The 27619-nt window shown below is 40.3% G+C and overlaps 1 protein-coding gene across 6 annotated transcripts in view; it reads left to right on the top strand.

Annotated features, from left to right (window-relative positions):
• Scn3a (sodium voltage-gated channel alpha subunit 3) overlaps positions 1 to 27619 on the top strand; it is a 114842-nt gene that overhangs the window by 6204 nt on the left and 81019 nt on the right. For 5 of the 6 annotated variants that reach the window (XM_040745469.1, XM_040745468.1, XM_021232918.2 and 2 more), the window contains exon 2: positions 22665 to 22978. In XM_040745469.1, the coding sequence (XP_040601403.1) occupies positions 22715 to 22978 (264 nt within the window). In that variant the 5' untranslated portion in view covers positions 22665 to 22714. Of the gene's footprint in view, positions 1 to 13093; positions 13287 to 22664; positions 22979 to 27619 lie in introns of all 6 variants that reach the window. The other variant, XM_040745467.1, reaches the window with a different exon arrangement.

The raw sequence follows: 27619 nt of genomic DNA, 5'->3' as shown, positions 1-27619 counted from the left end.
ATCTTTATACATTTATACTAAAACATTGATATGAATTAAGTCAGCATTGGGTAAAAATGCAAAAGTAGAACTTATAATCATTTTGTCTACTCTCACACAGCCCAAGTAATACCAGATTGCACTGCATGTCTTTAGAATGAGAACCTAGCCACTCAGTAAATGAAGAGCAAGAAAGAAAAAGCAAAGAAATAAAGTATGGATTTGTGAAATCCCATTAGTTGAAATGTCAACAATAGCAATGAATGCCTAAAAGGAAAAAAATACGCAAGCATGCTGAGTACCAGAGTCTCACTCAGCCCAGCCCACTGCTGGGAATACGCCACTGGTTAATAGGAAGAGCAATGGTTGCCTGTTTCTTTGGGCAATTTGACTAAATTTTATGGAAGAAGGGCATCCCCCATCAGCTAAGTCTAGGTTTCAAAATATATTTAAAAGCCCTGTATACATGTGTGGAATATGCAGGCAGAGTTTAACATCAGTAAACTAAAAGAAGGCAGAGAAAATTAAGTAAAGCTAAAAAATATGGCTCAAGAGAACTTAAAGAGAGATGAAAGCAACAATGTTAGGATGCTAATGACTGGTATGTGTTACATAAAGACATTAGAGATAACTAAGAAGACAAACAATGTAATTAAATCCATTCCTATAAAGGAAATACTACGAATAAATGAGTTGATATTTATTTCAGATAGTTGGTCTTAACTCTGACAGTGGACCTACCCTAACTAAGTACTGGTTATTAAATATTTGCAAACTGGCTGTGTAGACAGTTGCCCAAACTGGAGAGTAAGCATCAATGAGCTTCAACTAACTGGACCACAGCTTCCCAAGCCTCATTTTCCTGCTCTTTATGAATCCCTGTCTTGAGAATTAAATCTTAAATAATCAAAAAGAAGTGGCTCTATTGAACACTTTTTAAATGTCCAGGTCACCCGGCTCAAAATGAAGCACTATGATTTCCAATCTTTTGAAACTTTTGAAACTGTAATTCTTGGAAGGTTTAGAAGAAAGTCAGATTCTGTAGAACAACAAAAAGTTAAAGCCAAAACACTTTGTTAAAATTTTTTTCAGAAAGAGGTGTTTCTGAGAAGAAAGCCCGTTGCTCTAATCACTAAGTAGGTTAATAACTAAATGCATTTATAAAAAGATATTCCATTCTTCAGGTGAGTCAGCTTTTCAACTCCTTAAAGAGACACTTCCTGCTTAGCACCTTAGGAGTTTTTATGTGTTGGCTTGTTCAAAGTCCTCTCTGAGGCAGGGAGCACTCTCTGCTCATCAGAGCAGTTTATAGCCTGGCCTTTCCCCTACTGGGGTCCTCATCCTTCAGTGCTACTACTTACCTGAGTTACGTGTTGAGCCCCTACCATTCTATTGATCAAGTTAGTAAAGTGATCAGCACATAAAGAAGGTTGGCTGAGTCTTAGGTTGAGAATCTTTTTTTATTTTTTTTGGACACAGGTAGTTGGTGCTTCTGTGAGAAGCACAAGGAATGCACGTCCATGTTCAAAGTCCACCTTCTGATGGGAGGCTATGACACTGTACTTGGATTCGCACACTGGGACTAGACTACTTACTTTAAAGGGTGCATCTTGCTGTTACACACAAAACAGTGGGGCAATCCATAGTGAAAATATAAATAGTAAATCAGTAAGGTGTAGATAATAATGAAAGACCAAAGAAGGGCCACCTTAAACTGGTTAGACAGTGTAGAAAATAAATTTCTTGTTGATTTACCCATTCCCCTCTACCAACATGGTGTCAGCTGTAAGAATTAATTTGATTTGGGTAGGGTGAGCATTTCAACTCTCTATTCAATATCACTTGTACCAGGAGTCAACGGAAAGCGGCAGGACATATGCAAATCATGATCTGACAAATTATGCAAATTAGCATAGAAAAGTCAAGACATATCACCAGAAAAAACTAGGGCTACCTCTTAAGCACTGATAAGACACAATTTTTACTTGGCAAGTCAAAGCTATCTTAAGTCATTGTAATGTGCATTTCTTTATATGCACAATACTGGTGTTAGACAATTTGAGATCAATCTAACAAGAAGGAAAAAATATTTTTGACTGTCAACATCACACAAAGAAACTGTCTGGGAACTTTTGTGCACAAAGAAATTCTTACTGACTATTTTGTCAATTTCTTTCTGATTAAAAACCATGAACACTAAATATTTAAGACCCAGGAAGGGGCACCTGATGTGGGAACTTTCCACTCTTTCCAATCAATTTTCTACAATCCTGAAATAGCTCTAAGAAAGAAGCCATGAATTTTTAAAATGTGGAGTAGGGTGGGCACTTGAAGAAAGACTGCAGTGTCCCATTCAGAATGCAGTTGGAATTCTGAATCACCCACATCCTTGATGGGCTACGGGGGCACATGGTAAAATGTCCACCTTTTGTTTCTGCTCTTTTTAGGTTTCCTCTTATGATGCTTGCCTGCTCCATCCAGCTTCTTACTTACTGGATTCTTTGTCTTTAGAAGGGTGAAGACAGAGAGACCATGCTAAAGTCTCTCTGAGTACTTTGGCTCTCCTGAGCCCTTTGCCATTCTAATTACTCTCTAAGACAAAATCTCACTTACCTGTGGCATAATGTCTCTCCTTTGTCTGCAAAAGATGACCAGCATCCCTCCTGTCTTTACATGCGGAGCCCTTCCTCTCTGGCTTCCCCACTGCAGTAAGTGGCATCATCCACACCTAAACCAGGCCAGCACGCACAGCTGCTCTATTTTAGTGCCACTGTTATGCTCCATGACAAGACAAAAAGTTGCAGACTCTCTTGGTCCTGAATTCTGATCCTTGCAAAGATGCCATTTTCACACTTTCTTTAGTTCAAAGGGTCATCTTTTAATGCAATTTAACCAAGTGATTATCAATATTTTGCTGAAAATTAAACGATGTTTTGTAGGTTTACAGTCATTTGTATAGAGTTCCCAAGAAGAGGATTGATAAGATAATTTCATGAAAAATCCTGTGTACAGAATTGAATATCCATTGGCAGATATTCAATGTCTATATCCCGAAAGGATTCAAAACTATGTTTTCCCAAAGGCTTTAGTAGTATTTATTCACCAACAAGCAGGTTTAAGTAGAGATAAAGAGGACCTTGGCAAGTGCCCAGTTCACTAAGACCTTCTCAAAACCAGCACACACACCTTCTACTGGATATGGTACTCTTGTCTCAGAATTTTATTTTGTAGCAGGATTCAGCCACCTTTGTTGAGAACAGCAGGTAATGCTATATTCACCAACTCTAATTTCAGAAGAGATGAACACAGACCTAGAGTTTTCACAGGTCTAGAGTTTTCACAGGTAAAAGGGGCCATCCAAATTAAAGCTAATTAAAGACACTAAACACCTGAGATTTTGTGTCCTCAGAATACACCCTAGCATGCAGGGTTACATACAGTCTAACAGTCTAGAACACAGGTTGCTTTAATTATAACCTGTGTATGTTTTCCTCCTCGCCACCCCCTTGATCTCCTTCTTAAATCTTGTTTTAGAAGGGCATGTGTCATGCTGCATGGCCTTCTGTGTGCCATCACTAGGTGACCTGGGCCTGGGATGTGAGGAGCATCCACGCTCAGGACATTCTTGTCAGAGAAGGCCTCCCCACATGCTTGGCCTTGGACTGGTGAAGAAGCTCACAGCAAGAAATTCAGAACCCAAATCACCCTGTTCCTCAGCCAGGTTTGCCACTTGCACCGATCTGAAGGAAATTATCAAAGCCTGGCCATTTGGGAGTAGATTTTAAAACAAAACCACAAAACAAAAAAATCTTTATTTTCAACCTCAAGGTGGGGGCTGAATGGCTGTGGGGTGGCCAACATCACCATCTTGATGTGATACAAACAAGTTTTACCTCACGATCCCAGATCCAAAGTTTCCTCAGGTTGCCAAGTGGAAAAGGCAACTCCTTGTGAAAACAGTGCGCTGTCATTTCGATTACAGTCAGTAAACAGTCTGTGTTTGCCTGGAAAGAAACTGCCTAAAGCACACAGCACCAGAGAGCAGTAGAAGGAACGCAGCTGAGGGCAACTCACAAGGCTGTCAACATGGCTGAGGTTACTGTGCATGTAGGGATCGAGGACCGGCTGGCCATTTGTCCGAGGATGCTGTTTGCTTTGTATTCACTGTGCTGCTGATTTAGTTGAAAACAGAGAGCTTCCCATGACTGTTGTGCTCAGATTTAAACGTGCGTTTTGCTCTACTGCACTCACACCCAGAGTGTTTGCTTAGGGCAAAGTCGTTTTTTTTTCACTCCAATATTTCTTCATACGAAAATCGTATGCCCTCAGGACAAAAGCAGCACTCTGACTAAAGGAAAGAGAAAACTGTCAAGACAGAGACACCCTACCTCCCCCTCGTTCCCAAACTTCTCAGAACAGGAAACAGTTCTTTCTAAGACGCTGCATTTTTTTCATGGGCACTTAGCATGTTCCATGCTCCAGGAAGACAGAATGGATGGAAGCTTGCAGGAGAGTGATGGAGCAGGGAAAAATCTCCTTACAAGGCACTTCTCAGTAGAAACATAACAAGGCCTCATATGTGCATTTAAATTTCCCAGATGCTAACACAAAAACTGAAAAAGGATGAAAGGTCAAAATAGTTTCTTACTGATGATATGTTTTATTTAAGGTCACATACCCACTATAATAATAATAATAATAATAACAATAATAATAACTATTATTATTATTTCCAAATTTGGTACCACAATTCAAGTGCTGAGTCCTTTTATGTGATCAGTGGATTTACATTAAACAGACATTTTCAGAATTCAAATAAGGCAATGGTGTTCAGTGGGTATTTATTGAGCAGTTTTCTGGTTACTGTGAGTAGTCACTGCACCTTCTCCTCAAGGCACCTCCACGAGAAAACAGGAGATGCATTTTAGTTACTGCATAAACTCAAACATAACACAAGTGCACTTTGAGAGGCAAGAAAAAGGCAAAGATGACTTCTGATTTGGAATTGGTGTACGAAGTCCCCCAAGGCAGGACTTGAACCAAACCAGACTCCAGAAGCGTTTGGGGGACTGAAAAATAGACCACTTTTGCTGGTGAAGTAGATGGGTTGATATTTTCAGAGAAACTGGTCATTTTTCCAAGTAAAAGTTCATTGAACTTAGCGGAAATCATTCACTCCTGAGATTGCTATACTGTGAAGAGAATCTAGTAAGCTTAGTCTAGTTGTGGGTTTATCTTTGGGGTACACGGGATTATAATGCATGCGTTATCTGGATTGAATAGGACAGCATAACGAGGACACACTGTACCTAAAGGGAATGGCCTTGTTATTGTTATGAGTCCCCTGCCTATTTTTTTCATCCTAATGGCTGGACAAACGACCTTGTTTACTTAGCCAGCTCTACCTCAGTGCGCATTTCCTTTCTTCTGGTGGGGTGGTTATAGAATGTCGGCATACATAGGAAACAGGACTTTCCAAAGTGTGGGTGAATTTCCTCATACTAACTCTAAATTCAAAGCCACAAAATGTTTTGAGGAAAAAAAAGCTTTAATGTCTAGTGATTCACATAAAATGGATTGAGCCCTTAGCAAAAACAGGGCAGGATGGTAAACAGAGTGCTTCCCCCAATAGAGCAAAGAGTCCAGCTTCTGTGAGATACACATGCCACCTCAATGGGCAGAAAATGAGTCACTGGCATTACAAATAAGGTCTGTGCACGTGCAATGGGGACAGGGTCTTTGGACAGGGTGGGGACTGAGGAACTGGCAGGACGAGCAAGTCTCTTCAAGAAGGCAAATTTTAGTCAGTATTCAAAGTGGGTTCTGGCTTTCTCCGATTCCTAAGGGAGAAGCATTTCAGGGAAACGTAGCCTGTGTGCTTCAAGGTACATAAGGACAGCCAGAAGCCACTTTGCAGGCAACAGGAGGGTTTCAAACATTTTCCACGCAGCTGCTGTAGGGTTCTGTGCAGAAGAATGATGTGATTAAATTTCTGTTCTCCCAAGATCACTCTGGCTGGTGGGACTAAAATAGGCTGTATGGCAATCAGGCTGGAGGCAGAGAGAGAGAGAGAGAGAGAGAGAGAGAGAGAGAGACAGAGACAGAGACAGAGACAGAGACAGAGACAGAGACAGAGACAGAGACAGAGAGACAGAGACGCTGGTAGATTCGGTGAAGCCATGCCATCAATCACTTCAAGGCTCCAGGTTCAGTGGAATCACACTGCAGGACATTAAGTAGATAAATGAGACAGAGAAGTCATTAAAATGAGAAACATATTACATACAGGCATAGAACACATATATGCTCGTTTGTGTGTTACATATACGTTTGTGTGTGTGTTTCTAACTTAAAATATTGCAGGTAACTTTGATGCATGTCTATAACCCAATACTTGCGGGGAAGACGTAAGGGTCAATGTAATCCTCAGCTAAACTAGAAACAAGCCTGGGATCTATGAAATCATTTCTCAAAAGAATAAAGTGTACCCCTGCCCAAATTTAGATTCTTTACTTGTGGGGTCTTCATTTCCTTCTTCTCCCCGCTTCCCCTCCGTGGTTCTCTTTCATTGCTCTGTCTCCGCTCTTACACTGGTTCAGTGAAGTAGGCACTGTCGTGGTACTTGTGGCTTCTGACCTGCAGTGTCATCACCAGCTGTGCGCATGCTAGAAATGCAAAGCAGGCCTCACCCAGCCTGGCTGCTGCAGCAGCTTTGAGGCAGGCCTGGGAAAGCTGCATGTCAACAGGAAACCTTCTAGGTGATTCTGATGCTGTGTTTTAAGAGCCCTATTCTAAACTAGATTAGAGGCAATAGATGGCCTGAGAAATCCTTTCCAGTCCTCAGTTGTTTTCTTAATAAATTCAATATTCGATATTTATTTGTGGTTTAAAAGTAAGGATAACATTCTGGGGAAAGTGGGTTATCCACAAGACGTGTAGATTCATGCTTAAGAATAAGTAATTTTTTTGTTTTGTTTTGTTTTTCAAGACAGGGTTTCTCTGGGTAGCCCTAGTTGTCCTGGAACTAGCTCTTGTAAACCAGGCTGGCCTCAAACTCACAGAGATCCCGTTGCCTGTGCATCCAGAGTGCTGGGATTAAAGGGGTGTATCACCAGCATCCAGTAAAAATGAATACAAGTTTTAAAGGAATATTTAGATGGATTTGATTTTTAATTATTATATCTCATTTCTCTGACCTATGATATAAACTGATGTTTTTGTTGTTGTTATTAATGATCTTGGGTTTTTTTGTGTGTGTTTGTTTGGGTTTTTTTGTAGAAGTTGTTGTTTTCTAGATCACATTCAATAGAAAGCTTGAGGCAGGGTAAATACTTTAAATATGTACCTGATATACCACAAGTTAGGACTTATGGTTTAATGAGCTGCTCTTTTCTAATGTACATTTAGCTGTGAATCTCCTAACTGTAGCATGTTGAGAGTAAAGTAGTAAATGAAATTGTACAACTGAAAGAAACTACAGCTTTTAAGTGACTGTGAACCACCATGAAGGCTGTCAAGTGTACTCAGGGAGGATGGCAGGGATGCTGGTGGCTGGATGTGTGGCTGGTTTCCTAGGCACTGCTCAGTATTTCATTTCATGCCATCTCAGTCATTTGACCATTTAAAGTCACCTTCATGATAAAGACCTCAAGTCTCAAAGTCAACTGAACAGGTGCAGGCGGGGCTGTTACCTAGTTACAGAAGCAGATAGGATAGAATTGTCCTTGTCATGTAAACATGGCTGGGAGTCCTTCCTTGAGCAGCCTTACACTGCCTCAGTCCCTGCAAGAAGCCCTGAGGGTTTCCGGTCCGTTGAGTTGCAGGAGTGGTTTGTTTGTTTGTTTGTTTGTTTTTGGTTTTACTAGACAGGGTTTCTCTGTATTGTTTTGGAGGCTGTCGGTCCAGCCCGGCCTCGAACTCACAGAGATCCGCCTGCCTCTGCCTCCCGAGTGCTGTGATTAAAGGCGTGTGCCACCACTGCCGGGCTGCAGGAATGGTTTTGAACTGGAAAGTTCTGAAGCCGTGTTATGTTGTAAACATAGGAGGATACAACGTGTTGAAAGAAAAGAAAATATCACGAATGGCCCAGACAAATGAACAAACCAAAGATGCAGAAGGATGGTAAAATAATAGCCAAGTAAAATAAAAATATTAAAACACAGGGAGGAGACCTGGGGAGACAGCTTAATAGGTAAAGGGCTTGATGTGCAAGCATGAGGACCTGAGTTTGGATCATCTGGGCATAGCAGGGTTTGTGTGTAACCCAGGTGTTGGAGACCTGTTGTAGGAAGAGAGACAGGTGGATTCCCTGAAGCAGGTGGCCAGCCAGTCTAGCCAATTTTGTTTTGAGCTCTAGGCTCACTAGGATGTCCCATCTTTAAAAATTAGATGGTGAGCTGCTGTACTCTGCATAACTCCAGGGACTGACTAACTGGGGAGCTGAGGGGATGCAGAAAGGACAAAGACATAGACACACAGAAAAACTGGGACCAGGTAGGCTGGACAATCACATAGAGAAGCTGCAGCACCCCGGAAGCTCAGTGTGTTTATTTTATACAGTTGAGCATGAAGGGGTGGTTGTTGTATACAGCTGAACAAGGAGGAAGGGCTATTACATGCAGATAAACAGAGCCACAGGGTTGTTATACACAGCTGAACAAGGAGGCAGCTTTAGCTAATCTTGGTAGGGACAATCTATAGGGGACTAATCCTTGGGCAGTAGAGATCTGGGGAGAAAGCGAAGGTGGACATTTTCTGCACACGCTGCCACCGTCTGCACATGGACCAGAGGAAGGCTTTGCCGTCTCACAGAGCCTCATCGAGTGAAGACTTTGCTATTTCCCATGGGTCTGAGGCGTTGGTGTCCTTGTCATGGTCAAACACATGTCAAGCCATACACAGCTTAGCACACAGGACTTCACTCACTTGCTACATGTACCTGCTCACATGTATGAGTAAGAGCACAAATGTATGCACCCTAAGCACAAAATTCTGAGAATTAGTACATATTGAAAGTTTAACACACTGCCAAATTACACAGAACAGAATAAAAAATTCAACTCCCTAGAAAATGTAATTCTTGATGCTAGCGATATAAAATGTAAAAATAAGAATTGGCTAAGAAAAATAAATTTGTAGTAAATATGCCTCAGGCTCTACAGATGGTATTGTTCACCAGGTTCAGGGGGAAATTCCCATCATTCTTCTTGAGCTACCACTTCCTCATTTATGCAACCAGGTTTCTCCCCAAAACTGTCTAAAGTGCTGAAATTCTAGTAAAATTTGCTAAAAGGTAGGCTCACCATTTAGGAAGGTTATCTCAGTTCAACATGAAGCTTAGTTCACATGAGAGCAATGTTTATGAACCACTGTATCGCTTTCTAAATGAAATTCACTGTGGTGAACTCATTTTATCCAATAGCAGACTTGCCTGATTAAGCCTTAGATAAGTCTCTGCTAAATTACCTTTGGGTACCTATTTAGAACATTGCTCATGGTTTCTAAGGGTAAGTACTAAGCAAATTTTCATTTCTCCAGTTTAGTTCTTAGAACAAGTTTGTCATTTTACACACAACTTTCATGAATTGTTTTTGTTTTGACTAAAATATTGAGATCCATGGCACGTCACTGTTTTCTTGACTGCCGAGTAAATTTGAGATGGATTCCAGCCTTTATTACTTAAAGAACTCATTTCATATTCATCGTAGTCACTACTCGTTTCCTTGTGTTTCTATGTCAGATGAATCCAGAGCATTTGTTTAAAGTTGCAGATATATGGATACTGCCTGACCCCAACTTAGCTCTGGAAATCTGTATAGGAGGGAGAGAGGGAGGGAGAGACAGACAGACAGATAGACACACACACACACACACACACACACACACACACACAGACAGAGACAGAGAGAGAAAGAGAGACAGAGAGAGAGAGCACGCTAGAGCGCATGAGGGTGGGATCTGGAAGGAGGATGGAGAGAAAAGAACATTATCAAAATACAAGGTATGAAAATTCTTTTCTAAGTAAGAAAAGAATTAATTTTTTAAGTAGTCAGGGGCTGTAACAATGGCTCAGTGACAAAGAGCACTAGCTACTGGGTCCTACCAGAGGACCCAGGTTCAATCCTCATAACCCACATAGAAGTTCACAGTTTGCAGTAAATCTAGTCACAGTGGATATGACACCCCTTTCTCCATCCAGAGGGCACAGATATACATGCAAGCAAACTGCCTGAAACCACAAAATAATAAATGAAATTCAAAAACTTTGTGAAGAATCTGAATGGGGCTTGAGATACGGGTGAACAGGTAAAGGGCATGGGCCTGACTGCCACAATCCACATGGAGGATGGAGAGTACCAATTCCCCCATGCTGACCTCATTTCCACATACGCATCTTTGTGGCCAGCATCCTCCTGTGTGTGCACATGTGCACACAGTGAATGTTTTAAAAAATAAAGATCAGCCTCAGTACTTCTTACACTGAAGTTCAGAACTGCTTTAAGGTGTCTAATTTCATATCACAGTCAGTCTGCAAAACGCAGTTCACTTTTAGAGATAAGTGAGATAGATGTCACCTTGAAATGGAATGGAACCAGGCTTGGTGGTGTACAGGCCTGTAATTCAGACACTTGGGAGGCTGAGACCAGATCACAAGTACAAGGCTGGACTAGGCTATACAACAACTTTAAAGCCAGGCGGATCCGGTAATTGGGTGTAAAAAAGAGACAGACATATCACACATGCTTATTTATTATCACAGAATATAAGGAGTTGGGAGGTGGGGTTATCTAGAGTTCTGAGTCAGATTCAGCAACAAAGTGAGTTTGAAACAGTCTGGGTTACATGAGACACTAGATTAAACACTAAATTTTAAAAAAAAGGAAGGAAGGAAAGAAGGAAGGAGGGAAGGAGGGAAGGAAGGAAGATGGAGATTGCAGCGGGAGGCCACATGTAGAAATCATTGCTCTAACTGGAGGGTACTTGAAATTGGAAAAATTGTCCTCCTACCGGAAGCCTAAGCCATCAGCTACATTTCCTCCTGTTTGTAAATACAGTTTCATAAGGCAGGGGAGGAGAGAGACTGTAGGTAGATTAGCGCCTTCTTCTGGGGGACGGGGCTGCTGAGATCCACCACTTCTTCTAAACTCACAGCCCACCTCCACCCTGTCTCCCGTGAAAACCTCTCAAATACTTAAGAAATATAACGAAATTGATGTTTTGGTTATTGAGAGTCATTCTCATTATATGTCAAACTAGAGGCCAGAGTATTTAACATCTAATTACTTGTGAGCTGTGAATGCAAGGAGTGTGTGTCTGGGAAGTATAAAACACTAGCTATAATTGAATGACTGTAATTTCAGTGAAGAGTCTAAGTCTAGGTACTCATGCTGCTCTATGGTAGAGCGTGACACTTGCACGTGCTACCTGAGGAGAAAATCATGACACTTTTAATTTTGACTAATGTGTCTGGAGTTCATCTTTGCATAACCCTGTCAGTGGATTTGGGCCTATGAGGGCAGAGATCAGCATGTCCAATCTCTGGAACAAAGGCTTGTTCACCTCCTGATGACCAGAAACAGACAGGAAGAGGAAAGATCTGGATACAAATAGCTCCTTCAACTCCATGACCCTACTAACCAAAGTTTCTCCTAGTAGGCCCTATCCAATGGCCCCATGGGCCAGGGACCAAGCTTCCAGCGATCAGCTTTTGTGACTACTCCAGATCTGGTCTGCAGCATATGGGTGTTATTGAAAAAAATAATAACTGTGATACTATTAATAGAACCAATATGATTTAAAACTTCCAGCTTTTGAGGAAAACCTATTTTTGCATTAATTTACATATGTGTGCTTGTATATACTTATATATGAACATATGTAGCTATGCTAATTTGAAACCCCATTCTAAAAAAACAATTTTCTGGATACACTCTTCATTTACTTGTAAGAAACTAGCAGCTGGATTGGTAAGGTGACACATGATGTCACACAGCCCGAGAGCAACTCTGTTACCACCACAAAGTAAGAAACTGGATGGGAGGGTACAAGCTGGGTCACAGAGGCATGTTCAGTTTCAGTTAAAGTGACTGTAAATCACATTGAATGACACTGACAGGGTTTAATAATATTCTGTGTCTGGTGACAGGACAGAGCAAAAGATTAGTGGCTCTGGAGAGAGTTCATCCACAGGCAGAAATTTTAATAGATCTTATAAAACTTTAAAGCAAGGATTTAATTTTTCCCAGAAAATGGAAAATGTGCATCTCTAGATTTTGTGAACATTGTGTAATTGAACCGAAGTACATATTGTTTTAAATATCAGCTTCTGACTTTAGACTAGCTACCTTGTCCTGTGAAATTCTGTGAGTTAACCTGTGATAAACCATTGACAGTAGAAAGAGAGTGACATCAGATAGGTTAGCGCTCTGGCATAGCACGATTGTCTAACATTAACTTTAGAAGTCATTGAGTGAGGTTTGTCTTATCTTTTTTGTTTGTTTGTTTGTTTGTTTGTTGTTTTTTTTTGTTTGGTTTTCAAGACAGGATTTCTCTGTGGCTTTGGAACTAGCTCTTGTAGACCAAGCTGGTCTCAAACACACAGAGATCTGCCTGCTTCTGCCTCCCCAGTTCTGGGATTAAAGGCGTGGCTAACCACTGCCCGGCCAGTTTGTTTAACCTTAATGAATCAATTAAACAACTTTTCAGATGGGGGGGAAAGTAAGCTGAGCTAGAAAAGGAATTAGAATCTCTTAGCTCCCTCCATGGCCATTGAGGTGTTGAAGGAACAGAAGCAAAGGGAAGACATATCAAGGGGACAAGGGAGTAGCAGGTATGACAGATGCTGTCTCTAGAAAGACTGAGTGAACCCGAGCAGCTGGAGAAGAGTCCCACCCTCGCCCTGGGGTCCTGGCAGATGTCCCTGGACCCTCTTGCCAGAGCATGCCAGGGCATGTTGTCTAACAAGATCAAAGGGCTTGCTCTGTATCGAGTTGCTTTTCTGATCAAAAGCCACAGGTAAACCAAGTCCCCAAACGAGGACCCAGGGCCAGAACACTGCCACACTGCAAGTGGCCAGCGTACCCAGCTAACTTTGCCCTGCTCTCTTTTCACACAGATTGTGGAGCAAGAGAGCTGAAGTCAAGCGCACCAGAGTTAGTCAGCAATGATGTATCTGTCAAGGATTCGTGGCAGAGTGACTTACTGGGTAAAAAACCACGAATCCCTTCTAGGGATATTATAAGAACAAATGAGATAATTCCCAGAAGGGGCCTGGAGCTTTTCCAAACAGAGGCCTACGACTCTGAAAGGTACCTAACCTACTACTTTAGAATAACTTTGTGTTTGTGCAAAGCAAACTGAGATTTCTATTGCTACCCAGGACAGCTGTACTCAGACAAAAGGACAGCAGGAAAGTGTAGCCACCATTACTGTGTTTCTCCAAACAGATAAACAAATGGATGAGGCCTGGCAGGGATGGCCTTGGGGCATGGAGTGATGCCAAAAGCCAGAGAGAGAAATTAAGCCAGATCTGTTTCTTTTTCCTTTAAGAGGGACATTTGTTTTGGACATTTTATAAATTGCCTGGGATTGTGTTTACTTTAAATTGTATTATATTTATTTGGTAATTAGGCCCGTAGCTCACCTGTTTCTGCTGGGCAGAGGACATCCAAACATGTAGCTAGCCTTTGCTGTGAGCTGACTTTCTTGACTGGCTAAGGTTTTGAACTGACCAGCAAGTACTTGTTTATTTGGTGTATCGGCAGCTGCTAACTAGGAAAAGTGTCTAAAAGGATTGCAGTCAGGAAGGATGTTTATTGGACATAACAAGCAGTGCAGAGGTTGTTTGGGTCTAAGAGCTGAGCCGTCCATGGAGAGCCCAAGGGTAAACATGTCTCTGTGATCGGCCACACTCACTGTGTCAGCTTTGCCCTCGGAGTGGCATCCGCTATGCTTGGAAGCTGGCTGAGCAAGTGCTTTGGATACTACTCTGATGTAAAAACAAAGGTGCAAGACAGAGAACATGTTTTCCCTCACTTCCTTTCTAACCAGCATACAGCGCTCTAACGGAGGGCTCCCTGACAAATCTTCCTGGCATTACACTGGCCAGAATGGGATCACATATCAATTCCTAAAGCACTGATTGCAAGAGAGCATAAAGGAGGTATCCAGGGTAGAGGGCACGCTGAGACCCACATAAAGCCTACTTCAGTTTGCAAACATTCTGCAAGAAATGTCAAAAGCTATTAAAGCCAGTAATGCTGATTCCTGTATAACAAGGTTGGCTTAATTATTGTCGTTAGTTGGCTCTTGTCTCTTCAGTTTATAAGTGATCAGATGAGGACAAAGTCACAGCAAATATCACCCTCTGTGAGCTAATTATTATTTCCTAGATGATTGTTCCAAAGGCAGAGTTGTACCTGGGCTTTCTTCCTCTGACAAAATTTTCCCCATGATATGAGTCTATGGAAGGAAAGGACAATAATAAATCCACTTATTAAACAGGAAATTAATAAATAGTATCACGTGTTGACAACCACACATTTATCATTGGATAGTGATGGAGCATTAGTAAAAGAAAGTCAGGATTGCTTTTATATTCAACAATGGTGAGGTACCCTTGACACAGAATTACTTTCTTGATGAGTTTATTCAGACTAATAGAGGTGCCAATGTCCCTTATTAGATGCTGAAAGACACATGACCTAGAAGAGCAATCCTAGGGCTGTAATTTGATTTTAGACAGCTCAGAGGTTCCCTGCAGATATGTGAACATGTTGGTTACATATGTGGTGGCTCTTGTTTTTTTTATCACATATCTCTTACCTATGTGTCTAGTTCTTATCATTGATGCCTTTCTGTTTTCAGTGTTTCCTAATTACATAAGTAGGGTTAGAGTTCTCAGTCTCTTAGATGAAGCCGATCTATGATCTATTTCCAGTGCAGATTCCACACATAGCCACTCCCAGTAAGATGACTGGCATTCATGTTCCATGTCAACAAATATGAATTAGGAATCTGGTCATTTCACGGTCTTAAAAATATGGCTTTTTCTCTGAACTGCATAGATTTGAATATTGGTTTCTCAGTTACTAACATTGAGATTTAGACAAGTTATGTAGCTGACACGACCCTACATTTATTGATCTGTAAAATAAGAATGAAAACCATATCAATAGGTTAAAACTGTAATCAACTGATAAATTTGCAATGTGACTAAATAAGTTCACAGACACAAATTACTTGGAAGTATCTGATATTTAGAAATCACTTAACAGAGTTTTGTTATTATCACTTAATATCAAAGCTAAAAAGTCATACCAGTCAGATATTATTTCAAAGCTCTTTAGAAATATGGAAAGTAGTATTAATTCCATCTTGTAGATATCTATGTATATATTCAATAAAGCATTATGCTCCTTTTTATAGTACTAACAGACATAGTGTTAACTAAGTTACTCCAGTAAGTATAGGACAACCACTAGTTCTAAATGAGAGTTCTATTGGAAAGAGTAGGTGTATGTATTATTCAGTGGTCAAGCACTTACTTAACTTGCCTACTCCCTGTGAGTCCCAGATTCAATTCCCAGCAGGCAGGCACATATACACACACATGTGCACACTCACATACATGCACGCACACACACACACACACACACACACACACACACACAAGTAGAAGTGAAACCTCTTACTCCAATTGAAGAGGATATACCTTAGGTAGAGTGTTGCCTAGAACTCATAAGGATGGGTAAAATAAAATAAAAATAAAAAGCTTTCTTTAGCAGTGGATATTTAACTGGTTCATCTTATCTTTTAGACTCTGCCTTTCCTATAATAATCTCTTTTGTTGATACCAAGAGCACAGAACACATTTTCTTTGGCAATGGGCCCAGGATTTCCTATTAACTCATTCATCATCAAGTACATGAAAATACATTGTAAATTTTTTGGGGGGAGGGAGATATTTTGAGCTGTGAGACATAGAGCAGCTTTCCATCCTTGAAGATGGTAAATTTATAGCCTTCTGACATAACAAACCAGAACTAATCGAGTTTGTCTGTAGCATGCATCCTCATAAAAAAAACAGAGAGAGAAAGATACAACACTAGCAGAGACGAATGGAGGGGGAGGAAGGGATAGAGAGAGAGAAGAGAGAATGTTAATAGATTATGTAGATAGTAATGATATTTTCCAACTGTTTGTTCTAAGAAATATGACAAGCCAGGGAACACATGACAAGTGGAATTGTGTGTTGTGCCTTGATGGTCTGATAGTCCCACAGCATTTCCCCAATGTTCACTGTGTTATTTTTCTCAGAATCTGATTCATTAACAACTAGTGGAGTTTAGACTCCTGGTATTGGTTGGTCTCAAAATCATTCATAAGCTTATGATGAAATCATAGCACAGTGATACAGGAAACAAAATTGAATGAACCAAATTAATTTTTCTGTAGTTATTTATATACAACTAAGGTTTTTAAAATCCAATTGCAAAATAGCTGGGTTCAATACAATATGACAACAATAATGAAAAAACTAATTCAACAAAAATAGAATATGTAGAGTTGTTTTTTTTTTGTCTCAAAGCAACATGTGTGTTTGTCCATGACCATCTCAGGAGATATTACATAGCTTTTCTGGGTCCGTTTCTTAGTTTTTCTTAACGTGAACATTTCAGGTAATTGCTGGATCCAATACATGGCTTGTAATTAACATCTTGCAAGTTTCTCTTCTGGTGTTTAGATAACCACTCTGACCTCATTGCCTGATACCCTATACCTCTCCTTCAAGACTGGCAGTCATGTTAGGTTTGGCTTCCCATCTTTTCAGGTTGCTCTTAAATGATGTCATATTGCGTTCTCTGCCCCTTAATTAACGTTTTCTCAGCTCCGACAGCTTTTCTGCATCTCAGACACAAATTTTAATTACATACCAGATGTCCTCCAGGCACCTGAAACTCAAGAGGTGCTGAGCAGAATTTATTATCTTGCCTTACTAACCTCCTCTGCTGCTGTACTGGGTTACTGTCAGCTGTGGCTTACTCCAGGGACCTGGGGATGAGATGTAGCTCAAAGCTCAAAATCTTTGTTATTTGCATCAAGTCAGCCAAGAAGGCTGACTGGTTTTCCCTGTCCTATATTTCTGCCTTGAATAGACACTTTGGCTATGAGTTTTCTAATCACTGGAGTGGCTTACTTTCTCTATGGGTCACTGTACTCACCCTTTATGTGGACTTTCATATGTAGATGTCACATTAAGCTTAGGAAGTATGCATTGTCCTTGCTGTAATTTCTCTCTATTGTAGACTGAGGGAATGTGGAGACTAGAAAGGATCCCAACCTGTTCTAATACAGCAGAGTGCCTAGAGTCCGTTTACAATCACTAAAGTCTTGCTTTTTCACACAAGGCTGCAGTTGGACCCTCTTCTCCCCCTTTCACTAATTGCTTCCTTCTGGAGTCCTATTGCCAAAGACATGACAGGAGGTCTTTAGGGCCCTTTGTGGGGAAGACTGTCAAGTCTATAGTATTTTCATAATCATATCAAGATACAATTTGACTTCTTCATGGTTTAGCATTTGTACTGATCATCCAGTAGTTTCAGGGGTTCAGTGGCTGCCTCAGCAGGCATAGAGACAACAACATTGATCTGTGCTGTCCATGTTATTTCACTGCTGTGTAGTGTCAGTAAGAAAAAAAGAAACATGTCATATTACATAAGAAACTTCTGGTGAAGCAGTAAATCTCAACACCAAAGAGCCCACATTCTTAATGGTCTGTATGATGGAATTAAAGAAATGCCCAAGGTATTTCTGCTTAACACTAAAGCTGCATGGTTGTTTCTAGAAAGATCCTAGGGTGATTAAAAGAGACAGGAGCCAAACTAGTGGGCTCTTCTCTTTCTGTCTCTCCATTTCTCTGTCTCTCCATCTCTCTCCGTCTCTGTCTCTGTCTCTGTCTTTGTCTCTCTCTCTCTCTCTCTCGTGTGTGTGTGTGTGTGTGTGTGTGTGTGTGTGTGTGTATTTGTGGGTAAACACCATGTTCTTTTGAAAGGATAACTGGCAAACAATGATATTCAGACTTGGGTGTGTGTCACATATATTCTCAAAAATGGACAAAAGGAAAGCCTCTCACTTAGAAAAGCAAATGTTGTCAGTGTTAAACTGGAGCTCTCAAGGGGAATTAGAATTTTGGAAAGCTTCACCTGCCACTGGGAGAGTGACAACCTCCAGTACTTTATGAATTTTCCCATGCAATTTTTGGCCATATTAAGGAATGTGCCTTGGGGGTGTCACATGATGAAATTCATCAAAATTTGGAAGATTCACCTAACAGTGTGTTGTTATCTTCCAAGTGATTCATTTATGATGACATAAAGACATGCAAGTTATGTAAAAGATACATTCAAAAGACAAGATGGATCAAAAGTTTGTGGGTACCATTTCTGATTCCAATGTAAGAAATCACCATTTGTAGAACCTTCATTTGATTCCAGAGAAAAATAATCACAGTTCCCAGAAAGGCATAGACAGTTCCCTAGAATTGTCTGATTGTAGACATACTGGTGGGGGGATATGAAAGACTCCTGAAACTCAATCATATAGAAAACATTGCTCTGAGATCTGCCCCCTCCTGTCTACCCATAATACTGCCTCTAATCTGCAGTCTTCAAGTTGATTGTGTCTCTCAACTTCTTGCCTATTTGAGCCTGCTGTTCAAGGCCCTTGGTGCACTGTATCCTGCCACCCTTCCAAGTCGAGCTCACATGAGTCTTTTATGCAGGTCAGTGACAACCTTAACAAAGTGCCCAGAGTTCTTACAAGTTCCCCGTGCTCTTTCGTCTTTGCCCACATACATGCACACATACATACCTGCTTGGTGTCTCTTGTGATTCATCTTCCAGCCAGCCCTTCCACCACGCTCCTGTTTAGCCTACAAAACCTGTCACTTCCTCAGGGGAATTCTATGAACCATACCTCTCCCTCCTTTGCCTGGTAAGAATAAATTGATCCAATTTATGAACTTCAGATAACCAATTGTGTATGATTGTATTTTAATTATCTGTATTAACATCTGTTAGCATCTATATCTTGCACTGGTTTGCAATTTCCTCTAGGAAAGGGTCAGTCCATGGAAAGTTGCTGGTCCATGTAATTCCAGTGATAAATATTTCCTGAATACATAGTCCAAGGGTTCCTTCTAGGTACCACAGACTATGAGCCAGTTCTGAATTAAGAAATACTAAATGGCAATCTTGGTATTAACTGGCAGAGCAGTATGTGTGCTTATGCACCCACACACAGGCTCTTTGCTTTCTAATCAAGAGCGCCATCTCCTTGGAGTTCTTTTATCTTTCCTGCTCTTGAAAAGATAGTTCTGGACACAGCATGGTATACAATACTGGATATTTTAATAAATTATAATGCACATATACTCATTAATAATATATACTCCACATCAAGGCTTCAATAAGAATTAAATTTTAAATATCTGTTCTCATATGGATATAAAGTTATGTAAGCATTCTGTATAATAAGGTCTCAGTGAACTGGAAAGAAGTGGAAAAAGTTTCAATGAGAACTGAGAGTCGCTGGGACTTCATTATACAGCAAGGTGGGAAGGAGAGCTAGGGGATACTGAGCACACTGAAGATGGAAGCCAATCCAAATGCCAGCCACGCTCTAATTCCCCAAGTCAAGGGAAGGCTGAGAACAGGGACTGATACGTCTCAGGACTCAGACAACTGTCTGAGAGTTTCACAGGCGTTTGTAGTTCATTCTGAAGATCAGAGTCTTCCCTATATCTCCTTATAAGCCAATAAGAAAGTAAATGGTTATTTCTTTGTCAGTAAGCATTTATGATTTTTGTGGTAGTATCTTGATCCATCTCATTTTTACAGAAATCAGAATGAACCCCAGAGAGTATTATGAGATTTTCCACATCCGACATTTAAAACATAATTTTATTTTAAAAACTGATGACTTAGAAGATTTCAATGAAACGAAATGAAATCAATGTACAGCCAGTCATTTTTTTAATGACAAATTATTGGCACCTATACAATAAGGTTCTTTTAAAGCATCTTTTTAAATTTATTCAGTATGTGTGTGAGCACGTGCATGTGTGTGTGGATGAGTGTGTGTGTGTGTGTGTGTGTGTGTGTATGTGTAGGCACACATACCACTGTACACATATGGAAAGCAGAGATCAACTTGGGGTAGTTGGTTCCCTCCCTTCACCATGCAGGTTCTGTGAAGTGAGTTCAGATTTTCAGGCTCTGCAACAGGAGCCCTACAGGCTTTCTGAGGCCGACTCTACAGAATCCCCAAATGCCCACCCCAGATTCAGCATTTTTCCCTCTCTCAGTTCACCATGATGCTCAACTATAAAAGCAACTTTAGTCCACCAGGAAAGCGTGTAAGTTCACTCCCCTTTGGCCTTCCCATTTTAGCAACTGGGATGAACCACAGGCACCGAGTTCATGACCAGAAATATGAGACAGGTAGATTCTGACTCTCTGGATATTAAAGATGTGCAGGAAACAGTGACTTTTTCTGCATGTATGAACACACAGGCACAGGCTGCTGGTGGTGGTGGTGGTGGTGGTGGTGGTGCACACCTTTAATCTCAGCACTTGGGAGGCATAGGTTCAAGGTCTGTCTGGTCTATAGAGATAGTTCCAGGACAGGCAAAGTTATACAGAAAGACCCAGGCTTGAAAAAAAATCAAGAAACACACAGCTTAGAATGGGTTCAAATGGATATACTGCCAGTGTTAGTTCCGTTTTGTGCAGCCTGTCATGAGTAAACAGCACAAAATAAATGGTTACTTCATCTCTGTGTAAATGGAACTGTTCTTTCCCCCCTTATAATACATGTGCTACTTGATCTAGAAAAATAAATAAATCAAAATAAACAAACAAACAAACCCAGAGTCACAAAACAGGTGCTTTACAAAACTAGTGAAAGAATGATTTGACATTTTGACAGGGATTCAGTAAGATAGCACGATGTTATAAATACTAGCCAAGATCTCATGCTGAAAACATTCCTTGCCACTGGAATGCATCAGGGAACCAGTAATTCCAGCAATGATCAATAAAAACAAAGCAACATCGTCTGTTCCCTTTAATAAACAGCCCAGGTTTTCTCATTGTCTGTCTGTTTAGTATTGCCACATAGTGATTTGCCAAGCACCAGAAAGTGGTTTAGGAGTAAACTTCCTCAAGACTAGAATGAATGTGGGGGCTGGTGGAGATTGGAAAATGTCACAACGACTTTGATGATCAATTTCATGCCATAGCTGCAAATCCTTTTAAAGGTGACTTATATATACATCATATTTTGCTGCTGTCATAGTCTTCATGCTTTTCTTTTTGGAAATTTAAAAGTGATTTTATGGCAATACAAATAAAGTAACTGCTGCTTTTCTTTCAACATTCCCCCCGATTCCTGTACTTTTGCAGTATTTCATAATTCCTGCATGGGTAATTATTTTATTTTCCTTGAGAAATTGAGCCAGAGCCCTCCATCCCCTTTCCATCTCTTGACTCCTCTCCAGCTAGATGAGAGGCTTCTGTCCAGGGACTCTGTAACTCTCCGTGCTTTCTGAAGCTCAGGATCAGTAGTGGCTCTAGAACATCAGGAACTTTGTTAAAGGGGAGGATTTAACTCGGGAAGATTCCTGACAATATGACAAGGAAAATGATTGGCAGATCTGATGATGTGTGCCATCAAAAAAGTGTTTTTTTTACTCCCAAAAGCTGTTTTACAAACAATATAAATTAATTTATTTATTCCTAGCAATCTTCGGAGATCGAATTTTCTATTATTCCCTTTTTTTTATAGATGAGGACTGAAGCAACAGGAGGACACATTTTTATCCAATATCAAACAACCCATAAGCAACAGAGTTACAGTGCAGAACCTAAGGAATGTGGACTCAGGGTCCATTCTTCAGAGCCTTACTCCACCTGCAAAGTCCAGTACAACATCAAAACTTGTCTCAAGTAGTTGAAGAGCAGTAAACCCAAAGAAGAACTAAACATAGTTTGCCTGGCTAATGCAGTACCTCCAAAGGGTCCAAAGAAAAAAACTAAATGGCAAAAGATTTAGCTTAATTTTAAAAAGGACATAGACTGGCTGGATACCTCAGTTGTTAAAGTGTTACCCCTGCCAGCATGTTGATATGAGTTCAGTTCCCAAAACCATCATAAAAAATGCCAAGCATGGGCACACTCCCTTTATACCAGTGCTGGGGAGGCAGAAATGTGTGGGTCCTTGGGGCTCACTGGCTAGCCAGTCCACCCTCATCAGAGATCTCTCAGCCAACGATTTTCTCAAAGGTTCATGGGGTTCAATAATGTTTTATTGTTTTAATCAACCAAATACACCCTCTATATTGTGTATGATTTGAAATATACACACATTGCAAAATAACTAAACTAAGCTAATAATGTTTAGAATGGTTTTTTCTCTGTTTATGAAATTTATTATTTTAAATTGCTGAAGCATATTGGAAATAGCAGAAAATCATTTTGAATACTACTTCTCAGTTAAAATTTGTAGCTAATCATCAAATCAGGATAGTATTGTTTTCCCCAAGACCAATGACCACAGGGTTTTCTTTCTTACTCTTCTCTGCCTTCCGCTTTGCTAACACTCATGCATGGTTTCCTTCCACTTAGGCAATTCTTATGCAAGAAGCTAAACGTAATTAAATGTGCAGGATGAAAAGATGGCCCAGGCACTGCTGGTACCCCCAGGACCTGAGAGCTTCCGCCTTTTCACGAGAGAATCCCTTGCTGCTATCGAAAAGCGTGCTGCAGAAGAGAAAGCCAAGAAACCCAAGAAAGAACAAGACATTGATGATGAGAACAAGCCAAAGCCAAACAGTGACTTGGAAGCTGGGAAGAACCTTCCATTTATCTATGGAGACATTCCTCCAGAGATGGTTTCAGAGCCCCTGGAGGACCTGGACCCCTACTATATCAGTAAAAAAGTGAGTGCTGAGTTTACACAGTTAATACATTCTCAATCAGATGTGCAAAGCGAGGGCTTGTGTACAGTAGAGAATTGTAATTTTCATCTGTGAAAGATTTTGTGGTTCTCTTTGTTGCCATACATCTTGAAGCTCAGTAAAACTAACACTGAAAATTCATAAGAAGTTAAATCTCTGCTACAGAGGAATAAGCATAAACAGTTTCTACCTTTTCACAGTATCAAGATAAATTGGAAAACTTACAGTTGACAGCCATGATAAATATCTGCAATTGCTAACCCATTTAACTGCTTGATGGACAGCAAAACTGTAATTATGAGGGTGAAAGAGGGTGGATGTTATACTTGCTTTTTAGTTCATTCTTGGCTTGATGTTTCTTACAATCATCTGTGTTCAGGAAGATAGTGATGCACTTAATCTCTCCCTGTAGACAGATAATTCATGGATAAGCATGTTTACTCAGACATGCATCTTTAGTGTTTATCCTCTAACCTGGAATTCTATCAGGAACTTCTACAGGCTTTGTTGACATTGTGCCAAGCTAAATTCTAGAACTATCTACAAATAGCTAAAACATTACCACAAAGAAAAAATATCAAGATTAGAAGATCATATAATCGTGATGATAATAACAATAATAATAATAAACCTCACATAATTTAAAGGAACAGTTATAACTATGTTTTCCTGATGCTCAAAATAACTACATAGTTCTGCCAGAATTAGACAGTTTCTATAGTTAAACCAGCTATGTGAAACTCATAGAGAATCTAAATAAAGGATACTGTTTTAATTCCTAAATGAATATTTTGGCACCTTTTAATCATGATTTGTAGCTTACTTTCACAACAGTAAAACAGTTCATTTTGAAGATGAACATCATTTTGAGTTGATGATTTATAGATTAAGAAACAAAACACCTATACTTGCCAAAATAGAACTTCTAAAAACCAGTGGTTGAGGATGCTGTATTCTTTAGGTAGTATAAACTTTAAAGTTATTAGTCCTAGGGATGGAGAGATGGCTCAGTGGTTAAGAGCACTTGCTGTTTTACAGAGGACTGGCATTTGGTTCACAGCACCCACGTGAAATGGCTCAGGACTGTCTGCAGTGAAAGTCCAGGAGACCTGACCCGGTCTCTGGCCTCTGTGAGAACTCTCACACATGTGGTCACACATGTACAAACACATACACATAAATGAAAGTAAAATAAACCTTTGAAAAGAAGACAATAAGTATACATTCATGTGATTCCAATCAAATATACATCCAACCTATGTGGAAGGATTTGGCAATAGGGTGGGAGGGTGGGGGGGGAAGGGGAGTGCGGGAGGAGGGGAGGGAGAGGGAACTGGGATTGACATGTAAAACAAGCTATTTAAAATTAAAATAAAAAATGATAAAAAAATATACATCCAATGCTTCTCTACTACAGAGATGATCAAGAAATATTTGAAATTTAGAAACTCCATTGTTATAAATGATTAACAGTAAGACACTCTCCCCAGAAACTGGAAAAATACTCCTCATTTAAGAAATAATGACCTAAAATATGCATTTGCAGCCATATGTGTTGTCACACACACTTGTAAGCCCAGCACTTAGGAGACAGAGCCAGAAGGATCATGAGCTCAGGGCCAGGTCGAGCTAAAAGTACATCCTGAGTTACAAACCCAAAAGTACATGTTTTCAAAGCTGTTTTAAGGACACCAGAGTTTGTTTTAATTTGACATGATAAAGGTATTACTACTTTTTAAAAAAAAGGAGTCGATAAGTTTGATATGCAAAATAGAGAAATTATCCAATGGAAGGCTGTGTTTACTTTCATTAAAAGAATTTCCTTCCTCAAAACAACATGGCCACCCTAGGCTACCTAAGAGATGCTATTAGATAACCCACGCCACCATTCAAATACGTAAGCTGTTTGAACTCCATGCTCAACAAGGACTCTTCTGTCTGTAATTTGCTTTCTCAAACATTTCCTGAGGGGAAAGCATCACTATAATTCCTTTTCCACCTGAGACAATAGCATACACATGTTATTGTAAATTGATTAGCATCTGATTTGACAGGTCAGGCTTTCAAGTTTGATTAGTTTGAATCTGTCACTGGAAAACAGAGTCATTCCCTGTGCTCTGCAAAGGTCAGGCATTTCTCACTCCAAGCTGGAACCCAGACTTGGACTGTGATTCATTGACAGTGACTCTGAGCCATCATGGGAGACCTCTATACAACCCCTTTACTGTTGGATGCCTCGGCTTCATTTATAAAGTATCTCTGAGGGTGAAGATTTGGGCGCTACGTTCAGAAAAGTGATGTGTAACTCTTAGGAGTCAAAGGGAAGAGGTAATGTATGAACTCAAAATTTTACCATAGCGTGAAGTCTCGTTACTATATGACAATGTATGTAAAAGGCAATATGAAACTGTAGTGCCTCATGTAGTGATTTTCTGTCACTAAGTAGTGATGTATCTTAGTGACTAATATAACTAGATGAGTAACACCATAATGCAGTCTAATAGCATTTAACTTAGCCAGGTTAACAGCTTAAAAATAGTGGCATGATAATAATAGCTAACATTTGTTGGGCTCACCCTATGTTAGGAGCCACTTGAATATTCCAATTCATTTCATACCAACAGGCCAGGGAGCAGTTACTATTGTTAGCCTCAGTTTACAGATGGGAAAGGAAAGCCAAGGGCAATCCCTTAACTCACCAGAGTCACACTCCATCAGTGACAAATCAAGGACGGGAGCCTAGTCTGACCAGCTTCACAGCTCTTGACCTTTGATCAAACTCTCTGCAGTCATAGTGAATGTAAAATAAGATTGTCAAAGATTGGTTGCAATATCTTTTTCTTTTTTAATTCAGTGCTTGATGCCATCCTGTTCTGTTGAGGTATAAAGCTGTTACTTCTTTCACAATACCAAGAATTTCAGTGAGCTTATGAGTATTCACCCAGAAGAAAAGAAGCAAGCAGCGTTCCAGAGTGAAAAATAGCTGTAGCAACAAACTGGCCACGGTGTTTATAAGGAGTGTGGCGATATGCACTAAATCTTTTCAAGGTGCCTCACCACTTACCATCACTTAGAAACCTGGCTTTGGAGCTGGTGTTATTTATCTGCCATCCAGCCATCTGTTACACTCTCACTAACTTTTGGTGTACGTACATCATTCAATAGTATCAGAACTCCATGCTTCAAACATCTCCTTGTAACTCTTTCACTATGTAGAACAACGAATCTAACTCTTTGTTTCTCAGCACTTGGGTACCTGTCCTTCAGCTCTGTCTTGTACTTGAACTATAAATTCAGAGCTGATACACTGTGCTGACCAGCCTAGGATCCACTTACCTCCACAGGTTGACCTTGCTGGAAATGCACAGGGTTTCATGCTTAAAGGAACAGTTCATTCCTGCTTGCTCTATTTTTAGAAATATTTCAAAATAAAACCCCCTCCTAATGTTGCAAGGAGAAATTGCTTTTTCAGGGAAATTGTTTCAAAGAACATGAGTTAATGCACTTCAAATTATTGTGAACTTTTACACACTGCTGCTGATGCTGCTGCCTAAATGGATCTTGATTGCTTGGTCGTGACATCGAGACAATCTATTAATGCTCCCATAGTTCAAGGGCAGTCTTGGCGAGGTTCGTGGTCACTTGTAGATCATCCTGATGCTAGTAAGGGATAGTTTACTTGCCCTCCTCTTAGCATTTATAGAGCTCAGTTCATTGAAAGGGGTTAGTTAAGCAATTGTTGGCTCCATGGTCGTAAGTACAGAAGGCGGTGAGGGGGTTGCTTGTTGTCCCTGCCCTCTCTGCTCACAGTATAAACATTCCTGCCTGCCTCTTCAAACCAAGTGTGTAGCTAGTCACTGTGAATGTATGGATATAGCCTTATTTAAAAGGTGCAAACATATTATTAAGTAAAGCAGTACATACAACAGATGACATAAAGGTGAACAGCGCCTTCAAGGTAAACCCTCATTTAATTGAACAAGTGTTTATTTGCAAAGCATACTATTAAATACTGTGGGAGAAATGCAACCATACTGCAGGTGCTTTGTGCTCAGTCACTTACAAAAACTTCTAACCAGGTTCTCCTGGGAAAGAACCCTACGTGGAAACTGCTACTTGATGGTGATTACAAGCAACATGTGAAGGAGTGCAAAGTAGTATCTGAAGACATATTGGCAAGAGAAACAGCTAGGGGGTTACTACAAGGCAGTATGGTTTTTCAAGGAAATGTGAGGGGGAAAGAGATTTGGGTACTGAGAATGGAAAAAGAAGGATTGAATAATTAACTGCATGCATATTAGAATTACCCAAGGAGAATGTTTAAAATACCTAAATACTGGCCTATCTCCAAAATTTAAATGTTGGCAATTCTGAAGTCCTCTCAGGAATTCTAGCATGAAAGTGCTTTCAAAACTTCTTTTTGAATAGAGGATCATGACAGGTGTGTTTACCTACATATGAGTAGAACTTTTGTCTCTGATTCTGTGAGCATGCTCATCAGAGTCAGAGGGAGAGATTGACAGGCTCTGAGTCGGACTGACAAGTGGATTAAATGGTGACAACAGAGATGACTCTAGTGGTAAAAAATAAAGGATGATCCATCCTGGGGGTCAGGATATGTAG

This window comes from Mesocricetus auratus, unplaced genomic scaffold, assembly GCF_017639785.1.
Source record: "Mesocricetus auratus isolate SY011 unplaced genomic scaffold, BCM_Maur_2.0 Super-Scaffold_100004, whole genome shotgun sequence".
Lineage (NCBI taxonomy): Eukaryota > Metazoa > Chordata > Mammalia > Rodentia > Cricetidae > Mesocricetus > Mesocricetus auratus.
Note: the sequence above shows the minus strand (reverse complement) of the source record. Positions and strands in the feature narration are given on the sequence as shown.